Raw genomic sequence first — 13,112 nt, 5'->3', positions numbered from 1 at the left:
TATATGCAGATATATACTGTACATATATAGATGGTATGTGTGTGTATATACCCATTTATACGGTACATATATACAGGGGATGTATATGCATATATGTATAGGGAGTGTATATAGATATATACTGTACATATACACACTGGATGTATATGCATATATGTATAGGGGGCATATAGATATATACTGTACATATATGCAGATATATATATATTGTACATATAGGCACATATATACTGTACATATACACAAGGAATGTATATGCATATATGTATAGGGAGTGTATATAGATATATACTGTACATATATACAGGGGATGTATATGCATACATGTATATGGAGTGTTTATATACATATACTGTACATATATGCAGGGGATGTATATGCATACATGTATATGGAGTGTTTATATACATATACTGTACATATATGCAGGGGATGTATATGCATATGTTTAGGGAGTGTATATAGATACATACATACATACATACTGTACATATACACAGGGGATGTATATGCATGTATATGTATATATAATATAGGAGGTGTATATATATATATATATATATATATATACTGTGTATATGTACAGGCTGTGTGCATATATACATACTGTACATAAACACACATAGATAGATACACTCACTGTATACAGTGGGCAGCCTCACTAGCCACACCCCTTGCCCTGGCTACGGTGGCCCGCGTAGGACACGCCTCCTGTGGCCGTGACGTCAGCGCAGTCCCCAGCCCCGCAGCTCCGGGCGCAGCTGTCACACCCGGAGCCCGAGCACCCGGATACCCGGCCTGAGGTGGGGACCCCAGGGGGGGTGTATATATATACTGCACTTATATACCTGGGGGTGATACAGTGCGGGGCTGGGAGGGGGGTGTATATATACTGCACATATACCGGGGGGGGGGGGGGGGATACAGGTAGATAGGTGCTGGATGCAGTTAGGGGGCTGGGGGTGTATACAGGTGCTGGGGGTCGGGCGGGTAACGGCCGCTGGTTCCATCCCACTTGTTTAAATCCAAACAGCCAGTGACTCCGAGATCCGGCGGCTCCTCCGCTGCTATCATTGTCCTAATCCATTCACCGATGGACCGGCTCCGTGCAGTTGATTATTAATCAGCTCTTCGCCAGTCAGCGCCCTGCAGGGCAACCGCGGGAGGTGAAAGGGGCACAGGGGGGCAGGTGGGCATCTTCTGCTCGCCCCCCCACCCCCTTCTCCGTCCCTGTCGCCCTGCTGCATCCCTGTCACCCTGCTGCATCCCTGTCACCCTACTCCATCCCTGTCACCCTACTCCATCCCTGTCACCCTACTCCATCCCTGTCACCCACATCCTAAAGTAGAGCCCTCAGCCCATGCGGGCGCAGGGCACTTCTGATTCATTGGAAACTACTTTGCTATATTGAACCGTGCCCACTTAGCACCTATCGACTGCATGCCCATAACTCGCCCATCCCTACCAACTGGACACCCCATAACCCATCCAACCCACGCCTACCAACAGCATGCCCATATCCCACTCAACTCATGCCTACTAAGTGCACACCCTTAACCCACGCCTACTAAGTGCCCGCCCATAACCCACCCAGCCCACGCCTACCAACAGCACACCCATAACCCACCCAAACCACACCTACTAACTGCACGCCCATAACCCACCCAGCCCACGCCAACCAACTGCACGCCCATAACCCACCCAAACCACACCAACTAAGTTCACACCCATAACCCACCCAACTCATACCTACTAAGTGTACACCCATAACCCATTCAAACCACACCTATTAACTGCACACCCATAACTCACCCAGCCCACGCCTACCAATTGCACACCCACAACCCATCCAAACCTACGCCTACCAACTGCACGCCCATAATCCACCCAACCCATGCCTACCAACTGAATGCCCATTACCCATCCAAACCACGCCTACCAATTGCACACCCATAACCCATCCAAACCACACCAACTAACAGCAGACCCATAACCCACCCAACCCATGCCTACCAACTGCACGCCCATAATCCACCCAACTCATGACTACCAACTGCACGCCCATAATCCACCCAACTCATGCCTACCAACTGCACGCCCATAATCCACCCAACTCATGCCTACCAACTACACGCCCATAACCCATCCAAACCACACCTACCAACTGCATGCCCATAACCCATCCAAACCACACCTACCAACTGCACGCCCATAACCCATCCAAACCACACCTACCAACTGCACGCCCATAACCCATCCAAACCACACCTACCAACTGCACGCCCATAACCCATCCAAACCACACCTACCAACTGCACGCCCATAACCCATCCAAACCACACCTACCAACTGCACGCCCATAACCCATCCAAACCACACCTACAAACTGCACGCCCATAACCCATCCAAACCACACCTACCAACTGCACGCCCATAACCCATCCAAACCACACCTACCAACTGCACGACCATAACCCATCCAAACCACACCTACCAACTGCACGACCATAACCCATCCAAACCACACCTACCAACTGCTAAGCCCATAACCCTTCCAAACCACACCTACCAACTGCACGCCCATAACCCATCCAAACCACGCCTACCAACTGCACGCCCATAACCCATCCAAACCACGCCTACCAACTGCACGCCCATAACTCATCCAAACCACGCCTACCAACTGCACGCCCATAACCCATCCAACCCACGCCTACCAACTGCACGCCCATAACCCATCCAAACCACGCCTACCAACTGCACGCCCATAACCCATCCAAACCACGCCTACCAACTGCACGCCCATAACCCATCCAAACCACACCTACTAACTGCACGCCCATAACCCATCCAAACCACACCTACCAAATGCACGCCCATAACCCATCCAAACCACACCTACCAACTGCACGCCCATAACCCATCCAAACCACACCTACCAACTGCACGCCCATAACCCATCCAAACCACACCTACCAACTGCACATCCATAACCCATCCAAACCACGCCTACCAACTGCACACCCATAACCCACCCAACCCACGCCTACCAACTGCACACTCATAACCCACCCAACCCACGCCTACCAACTGCACACCCATAACCCACCCAACCCACGCCTACTAACAGCACACCCATAACCCATCCAACCCACGCCTACTAACAGCACACCCATAACCCACCCAACACATGCCTACTAACAGCATACCCATAACCCATCCAACCCACGCCTACTAACAGCATACCCATAACCCATCCAACCCATGCCTACTAACAGCACACCCATAACCCACCCAACCCACGCCTACTAACAGCATACCCATAACCCACCCAACCCATGCCAACTAACCGCATACCCATAACCCACCCCATCTAAATGCACACCCATAACCCATGCCAACTAAGTGCACACTCATAACTTACCCGACACACGCCTACTAACTGCACACAACCTCACTGACACCCAAACTGGGAATCCACCTTTGGGACATGAGCTTTCAAATATAAGAACACACGAACCCCTGACCTCCCCATCAATTGTGGCACATAATCACCACCCCCCTGGGGCATCTGACTGCGTGTATGTATGTATGTGTATATATATATATATATATATATATATATATATATATATATATTTCAGATATCTAATGTACATATATTCAGGGGGTATATATACTGTAAGTACATACAAGGGGTATATATCATGTACATGGATGTACATATACATGGTGTGTGTATATATATATATATATATATATATATATAATCAAAAGCAAATAGTCGATACCGTTCTGTGGCTACCGAAATACTTTTATTTGTGCGATTTAGCATTTCATTAGCCACAGAACGGTATCGACAATTTGTTTTCGATTATTAAGCTCGGCTAACGGTACAGAGATATATATATATATATATATATATATATATATATATACACACAAACACACTGTACATTGTGCGTATAAACAGATATATACAGGGGATATATATATATTTATGTATGTATTTGTGTGTATGTGTATATATAAAATATACACATCCATGTACAGTCCGTCTGTATATAATATATATATATCAAATAAAAAGCTCACTTGTGAGCACATTCACATGTCTTAGGCTGCGTCCACGCTGCCGATGTGCGCGCTTGGCGCGTTTACATTAGTGAATGTAAATATGAACGGGCGCACACCTGTGCCCGTCCACTCGCTGGTGCTATGTGAGACAGATAAAATTGATTTGAGGTACGCTGAAGGGTCACATGACCCTCAGCAACCAATCCGCCAGTCACTGCACGGCCACGCCCCCCGCCACCGCTTGAAAAACAATATGCAGGACAGCCGAGCGCTCATGCTTGGAGAGTTGGTGACGTCACCACTCTCAAGCATGAGCGCGGCCGTGTGGCCGCAGCCAGAGAGGTCTGCAACCCTGCCTTTCACCATTATCACCTAGCGTACAGTGCTTCCACTGCGGCAAGGGATTCTGGGAAATGACATGCAAATGAGCACAATGTGTCACCTTTTTGCCTGAAATCCATTTTTACATGGAACCCTTATAAGCTAATGCTCGCTGTTAACACAGATTTTAAGCACAGCATGGGTTTAGATGCAAATCCAGTGAAAACCACTGAGTTCTCTCCACACACTGCTGGGTGTGTATTTAGAGATATATATTGTACATACGTGTGCATTTAACTATTTATAGGCTTAAAGCATCAGCAGAGCCTGTTCTGGAACCCAAAGCCAGGAGACAAACCGTATATACACACACACACACATCTGTTCCTGGGGATAACATCTTGGCAGAGTTATGGCAGTGCCCGCAGGAATAGGCAGACACAGTGACTTGCCGCACGTGATTGTACACACACTCATTGTGCCTGACAAACGTCTGCGTGCCCTGCACACGGTATAAACGCGTCTGCGTGCCCTGCACACGCTACAAACGTCTGCGTGCCCTGCACACGGTATAAACGCGTCTGCGTGCCCTGCACACGGTACAAACGTCTGCGTGCCCTGCACACGGTATAAACGCGTCTGCGTGCCCTGCACACGGTATAAACGTCTGCGTGCCCTGCACACGGGACAAACGTCTGCGTGCCCTGCACACGGTATAAACGTCTGCGTGCCCTGCACACGGTATAAACGCGTCTGCGTGCCCTGCACACGGTACAAACGTCTGCGTGCCCTGCACACGGTATAAACGCGTCTGCGTGCCCTGCACACGGTACAAACGTCTGCGTGCCCTGCACACGGTATAAACGCGTCTGCGTGCCCTGTACACGGGACAAACGTCTGCGTGCCCTGCACACGGTATAAACGCGTCTGCGTGCCCTGCACACGGTATAAACGTCTGCGTGCCCTGCACACGGTATAAACGTCTGCGTGCCCTGCACACGGTATAAACATCTGCGTGCTCTGCACACGGTATAAACGTCTGCGTGCCCTGCACACGGTATAAACGTCTGCGTGCCCTGCACGGTATAAACGTCTGCGTGCCCTGCACACGGGACAAACGTCTGCGTGCCCTGCACACGGGACAAACGTCTGCGTGCCCTGCACACGGTATAAACGTCTTCTTTGTCAGAGCTACCTTCGTGTGGGGTAGGTGTTATATATCTATACACACACACACGCATACACTGCTTTGAGTTAGGTGTGATATATACATATACATACAAACTGCTGTGGGGTAGGTGTGATATATACACACACATCGCTGTGGAGTAGGTGTGAGATACACACACAGAACTGTAGGTGTGATATATACACACACATCGCTGTGGAGTAGGTGTGAGATACACACACACACACAGAACTGTAGGTGTGATATATACACACACACATCGCTGTGGAGTAGGTGTGAGATACACACACACACAGAACTGTAGGTGTGATATATACACACACATCGCTGTGGAGTAGGTGTGAGATACACACACACACAGAACTGTAGGTGTGATATATACACACACATCGCTGTGGAGTAGGTGTGAGATACACACACACACACAGAACTGTAGGTGTGATATATACACACATCGCTGTGGAGTACTGTAGGTGTGAGATACACACACAGCTGTAGGGTAGGTGTGAGATACACTGTACACACTGCTGTAGAATAAGTGTGTGTGTATAGAGGAAGCCTCTCTCTGTATCCTCCCTGCCTGTGTGATGTTGGAAGACTCCGTGTGCTTCAGGTCTCTGCATCCCTTTAAACGCTCCAGCCTTATGACTCTGCACAAACAGGCCACAATGAGAGCCCAGCAGCTCACACCCTCCTCCTTGGGTTTATGATTATCCCACAGTAACAGGAGGAGGGGTCTGTATCCCTGACCTCACCAATAACTCCGATATACAGAGAGAATCGCCAAGTGTTGGTGAGAGGGAATATCTCCTCCCAGTCTGTGCAGCATTAGAGTGATTCCCTGTTATCTGCAGACAGAGACTGCTCCCTACTAAACAAATCTCCCTGTTACGCATGTCCTGTTTGTGAATGCTTCCTCTGCTGTATGCCCGATGGTTGATCACACAGATTCTATGCATTTGCCATTCGGCTCCCATGAGCCGGGACTAGAATTTACAGCCTCTGGACTTTTTCTCCTCGGGGCTATTCTACTATGCATTTTGCACCTGGGAGAGATCTGTGCCTCTGTCATGGGCATTTTCATGCCACCCGTGGGAGAGATGTGTGCCTCTGTCCTGGGCATTTTCATGCCACCCCTGGGAGAGATGTGTGCCTCTGTCCTGGGCATTTTCATGCCACCCCTGGGAAAGATGTGTGCCTCTGTCCTGGGCATTTTCATGCCACCCCTGGGAGAGATGTGTGCCTCTGTCCTGGGCATTTTCATGCCACCCCTGGGAGAGATGTGTGCCTCTGTCCTGGGCATTTTCATGCCACCCCTGGGAGAGATGTGCGCCTCTGTCCTGGGCATTTTCATGCCACCCCTGGGAGAGATGTGTGCCTCTGTCCTGGGCATTTTCATGCCACCCCTGGGAGAGATGTGCGCCTCTGTCCTGGGCATTTTCATGCCACCCCTGGGAGAGATCTGTGCCTCTGTCCTGGGCATTTTCATGCCACCCCTGGGAGAGATGTGTGCCTCTGTCCTGGGCATTTTCATGCCACCCCTGGGAGAGATGTGTGCCTCTGTCCTGGGCATTTTCATGCCACCCCTGGGAGAGATGTGTGCCTCTGTCCTGGGCATTTTCATGCCACCCCTGGGAGAGATGTGTGCCTCTGTCCTGGGCATTTTCATGCCACCCCTGGGAGAGATCTGTGCCTCTGTCCTGGGCATTTTCATGCCACCCCTGGGAGAGATGTGTGCCTCTGTCCTGGGCATTTTCATGCCACCCCTGGGAGAGATGTGTGCCTCTGTCCTGGGCATTTTCATGCCACCCCTGGGAGAGATGTGTGCCTCTGTCCTGGGCATTTTCATGCCACCCCTGGGAGAGATGTGTGTGTCCGTGCCTCTGTCCTGGGCACTTTGATGCCATCCTTTGGATAGATCTGGCTGTGTCCATGCCTCTGTCCTGGGCAATCTCTGCCACCCTTTGCATAGATCTGGGTGTGTCCATGCCTCTGTCCTGGGCACTCTCGTGCACCCTTTGGATAGATCTGGCTGTGTCCGTGCCTCTGTCCTGCGCACTCTCGTGCCACCCTTTGGATAGATCTAAGCGTGTCCGTGCCTCTGTCCTGGACACTCACGTGCCACCCTTATGTTAGATCTGACTTTGTCCGTGCCTCTGTCCTGGACACTCACGTGCCACCCTTATGTTAGATCTGACTGTGTCCATGCCTCTCTTGTAGGTTCGCAGTGGCTTGCTTTTACGACACAGCTTCCTGCTGCATGCTACTTTTTGTAATACGTTTTCCCATTTGCCACAAATGGCAGTCAGTACAGAAGCTCCCATATAAGATATGAATATCACTAGGATTAAGCCGAGATGGAAAGTCATGAGGGGAAGTCACAAGGACCCAGTTAACAAGTATAAATACCCGGGCACTATATAAACACACGAAAGAAAACCCAGAGTGAAAATGTAATACTCCATATCTCTACAAATCATTAACACATGATATCACGCAGTACATAGATCCCCAAGACTCCCCAATAGGTCAGGTTTTACGGCTATCCCTGCTTCAGCACAGGTGGCTCAGTCGAAGAGGCTGCTTCAGCACAGGTTGAGCACATTGAGCCGCCTGTGCTGAAGCAGGGCGACCTGTCCTGGTAACATGACCTGTTGCGGGGTCTCGAGGACTGGGGTTGAGAACCCCCCTGCTTTATTGCAAATCGGGGGGCTCGTATAGTGATGTCCTCCTTTCTCCACGTCCGCGTGGTATTCGTTCTCCCGGGTTAATGCAAACGGCGTCCAGATTATGAAATGACGCAGAGTTTTCCAGGCGCGGCCTCAACCTGCATCATGCCCTCTGCGCCCCTCAGGGATCTAGGGGGGCAGCAGGCCATAGAATGAGTAGTAGTATAGTGGCACAGCTCCGCACGTGGCACAGCTCCGCATGTCACGTGGAAAGTACTGAGGGAATACTGATTCTCACCACGTATAGGAAACCTGCTCTATATGTACACCACATATGCAGGATGTATGTATATATGATGTACGTGTTCATATGCAGGATGTATGTACTGTATATATGATGTATGTATGTATATATGATGTATGTATATATGATGTATGTATTCATATGCAGGATGTATGTATATATGATGTATGTATGTATGTATATATGATGTACGTGTTCATATGCAGGATGTATGTATGTATATATGATGTATGTATATATGATGTATGTATTCATATGCAGGATGTATGTATATATGATGTACGTATTCATATGCAGGATCTATATACGATGTACATATTCATATTATGTACTTTAATCCATCTGGTGCTTCAGTGTTTAATAAGGTACAACTTGGGTTTAAAAATACAATATGCTGGGTGTGTAACAGGTCCTCTGGGTTTGTACTCGTCTTCAAAGAGAGCTTAATTGGGGGGGGGGGGAGGCTATCCTGTATGGCCCACTATATGTGCCAGGTGGGTTGTATGTTGCTGATAGAGTCTCGAGATAAGGGCAGTTGTCTGGCCAGAGGTGGGAATAAAACATGGCCATTGTGACCACTTTATAAACTTGATCCTTTTAGAGCTACCTTCAAAAGCATTCTCTGGAGGGTTCTGCAAGGTTCAGGGGGCGTGGCTAAAAAAGGATTCAACCTAAGAGTGACGTTCTTAAAAATGAGAATATCATGCAACGTCATCTCCTCTGCATAATAACAGGTACATCTTTGTAACCGTGACAAGAAGACAAATCCAACCACACCACACACTGAGGTACTATGGGGCAGATGTCCATGTGTCGCTTAAGTTTAGGATTAATACGGTCGTGATTAGCCTCGTTGCTACAGCGTTGAGCGCCCAAATCTGTTAATGTAGCTCACGTGTCTAAGAATTACAGAAGGGACGTTAAGGGTACGTTTAGATATTGAGGCAGGACCTAAACATCATTTTTGTAGCGTTTTTACTCTGTCGTAAAACTGTCAATCCAACAGCTGACTTACGACGGGGCTGGGTTTGTGTTGTTTCCATGGGGAAATAATGTATTTAAGTCTTGGCAAAGATTATGAAAAGGAGATTTCAAGAGGGGTGTATTTTGGACCAAATACTGAACATGATTTCTCTTTCTGTGCCAGTGACCTCTCTGGGAGAAAACCTATGGCATTTGGGAAATGTACTGTGTAGGGTTTTCTTTTATGTTATATCCGTTTATTTTGAGAAACTGTCCTGCATTTACTGTAATTGTATGTTCTTGTGATCCCTTTTCTGTAATTTCAGCACTGTATTTTTATAGGCCGCGCTTATAGTGACAGCGACGCGATGTCGCGTCAAAACAAATGTATTGACGCTGTCGCGTGCGCTTATAGTAGGCGCGGCGAGACGGCTTGGTCGCGATCGCTGGAAGTCACATAAATTTTATTTTTCCAGCGACCGCAGCGTGACGTCGCCGTCGCCATAAGCGCGGCCATATATATATATATATATATATATATATATATATATATATATATATATATAAAGCAACTGTAAATATTACTGTATGTTCATACAGTTATATATATATATATATATAACATTGAATAAGTGATGCTTTGGGCTCGGAATGAACTGTTGCACGCTCTGGAGAGAGTATGTCCATATTCAGACACATTTTGCTACAACGGATTTTTGTGTGTTAGGCTGCATCCATGGTATGGACGGACGCGTCCGCACGTTGAGCGATCAGACTGCCTAAAGGCAGTGATCGCGTCTATACAGTGTGCGTGCGCGCGGAAGCGGGAGGGGGCGCGCGTTGTGCAAGAAATCAGTTAAAACTGATTTCTTGGCGCGACGGGCCGGTCACGTGAGCGGTTCGCCCAATGTTGTTCGCCAATGAGGGCGAACCAGCTCCGTGACGTCACTGGCACGCCCCTAGACACGCCCACGGACGGCTAAAGCGGGTGCTTTCCCTGGCCATGGTACGCGCCTCCGCACGGGCGAAGTTTCTATGGACGCCGCCTTAAAGTGCATAGTTTTTTCTATAATAAACAGGGACTTGGGACCCTGGCAAATATTAATTTGACATCTTTTATGTGCATAACTATATCGGGAGGTGGAAGCATATAGATATGACTGCAATTGAGTAAGGGGTTAATATTAACTCATTGGAGGTACCTTGCGGAGGGGAAAGGCGGGTTGGCTAGAGTAGCTGTGTGTATTAACCCTGGTTGCAGATCTAAGTCACATGCTCACGTGTGTGCTGTTCGTGACGGTGGTATATTGGGACAGATTTAGGGAAAATATTACTCATCTGAGGGACCTTTGCGGAGGTGAAGAGTGGGAGCACTTGCGAGTGGAGAATTAACCCTTGTCCCGTATACAGGTCACGTGCTCACAGGTGTGCCGTACGTGACAGTATTCATGTGTAGGATGTATGTATATATGATGTATGTATTCATGTGTAGGATGTATGTATATATGATGTATGTATCCATATGCAGGATGTATGTGTATATATATCGTACATATTTATGTGTAGGATGTATGTATATATGATGTACGTATTCATGTGTAGGATGTATGTATGTATATATATAGTACGTATTCATATGTTGTATGTATTCATATGCAAGACATATATGTGAAGTACGTATTCATATGTAGGATGTATGTATATATGATGTACGTATTCATGTGTAGGATGTATGTATGTACGTATTCATATGCAGGACATATATGTGATGTACGTATTCATATGCAGGTTGTATGTATATATGACGTACGTATTCATATGTAGCTATAAATGTATATGTAGGGACAAATGTACACGTGTGTATGATGTTTATACGATATATGTATGTGTGATAAACGTGTGTGTGCATATGGATGGGCCTGTGACACAGAAGAGATGTACATGGTGCTATTTCTGAGAAGCACACAGGGAGATAGGTTGTATTATATAAAAAGTTACGGCCTTTCAAAACGTTTCATTTTGCAATACTGATAAAGGGGCATAGCTATTTATCAGGTCTTATCGCCCAATAGTTACCAGGACAGAGATGTGTTTTATGCAGGTGTATACATTAGAGACCCCCCTATACTGTTTGGTAATGTGGAATTTCTGTGTACCCCTGTTACCTACCCTCTGGGGTAGTGAGATGAACAGGGAGCCTGGCTTGTGCACTTCATGGGTTAAATTAGAACTGTCTGGGATGACCCCTAAAATACAAGGTAACATTTTGTGGAGCGAGTTTTCCTAGCGATGCCTCCGTCCTGCACCCGGACTTCCGGATTTAAACGTTACTGTTTGTTTGAGAAGTGAACAAAGTCTGAGATGGCAGCAGACATGTCAAGCAGAGTAATGTCCCTGCGAGCTGCTCCCCGCGGAGACGTCTGTGCACCTTCCCCGCGTCCCCATCACGTGACCCGGGGACAGGAGGGTGTCACCGTGTCTGTGACTGAACGGGTGTGTGCACTTTAACCCTTCCTTTCCTGGAAGCTCGTGCCGTGCGGGTGCTTTTGCAGTATGGGTGCAGTTAGGTGTGCAGCACCGCAGGGGTTAGGGAAGCCTCTGCCGGCTGCTCTCACAGCCCCCCCCCCCCCTCCTGTGTTTCAGGATGAGCTATCCGTGAGCAGTGACGAGCCGGACATGAATGACCCCAGATGGGTAGACAAGTCTGCGAGCCCCAGTGAAGACGAGAAGATGCGGAGTCCCCAGAACCTGCAGGGTCCGGAAGACGGTGAGTAACGAGCCTCACAAATGTGTGCAGACCTGTGGGAAACCGTGTATACGTGTGGGTCAGCACCCCTGCTCACAGTGTGACTGTACCCCTGGTCACTGTGTGACGGTACCCCTGCTCACTGTGTGACGGTACCCCTGCTCACTGTGTGACTGTACCCCTGCTCACTGTGTGACGGTACCCCTGCTCACTGTGTGACGGTACCCCTGCTCACTGTGTGACTGTACCCCTGCTCACTGTGTGACTGTACCCCTGGTCACTGTGTGACTGTACCCCTGCTCACTGTGTGACTGTACCCCTGCTCACTGTGTGACTGTACCCCTGGTCACTGTGTGACTGTACCCCTGGTCACTGTGTGACTGTACCCCCTGGTCACTGTGTGACTGTACCCCTGCTCACTGTGTGACTGTACCCCTGCTCACTGTGTGACTGTACCCCTGCTCACTGTGTGACTGTACCCCTGCTCACTGTGTGACTGTACCCCTGGTCACTGTGTGACTGTACCCCTGGTCACTGTGTGACTGTACCCCTGCTCACTGTGTGACTGTACCCCTGCTCACTGTGTGACTGTACCCCTGGTCACTGTGTGACTGTACCCCTGCTCACTGTGTGACTGTACCCCTGGTCACTGTGTGACTGTACCCCTGCTCACTGTGTGACTGATCCCCTGCTCACTGTGTGACTGTTCCCCTGCTCACTGTGTGACTGTACCCCTGCTCACTGTGTGACTGTACCCCTGGTCACTGTGTGACTGTACCCCTGCTCACTGTGTGACTGTACCCCTGGTCACTGTGTGACTGTACCCCTGGTCACTGTGTGACT

General features: G+C 48.6%; 1 protein-coding gene across 1 annotated transcript in view; it reads left to right on the top strand.

Annotated features, from left to right (window-relative positions):
* NOL4L (nucleolar protein 4 like) overlaps positions 1-13,112 on the top strand; it is an 86,883-nt gene that overhangs the window by 31,814 nt on the left and 41,957 nt on the right. The window contains exon 5 of the mRNA XM_075571758.1: positions 12,167-12,290. Within this exon, the coding sequence (XP_075427873.1) occupies positions 12,167-12,290 (124 nt within the window). The remainder of the gene's footprint in view (positions 1-12,166; positions 12,291-13,112) is intronic.

Source organism: Ascaphus truei, chromosome 15 (genome assembly GCF_040206685.1).
Source record: "Ascaphus truei isolate aAscTru1 chromosome 15, aAscTru1.hap1, whole genome shotgun sequence".
NCBI lineage: Eukaryota > Metazoa > Chordata > Amphibia > Anura > Ascaphidae > Ascaphus > Ascaphus truei.
This window is presented reverse-complemented; position numbering and strand designations above follow the sequence as displayed.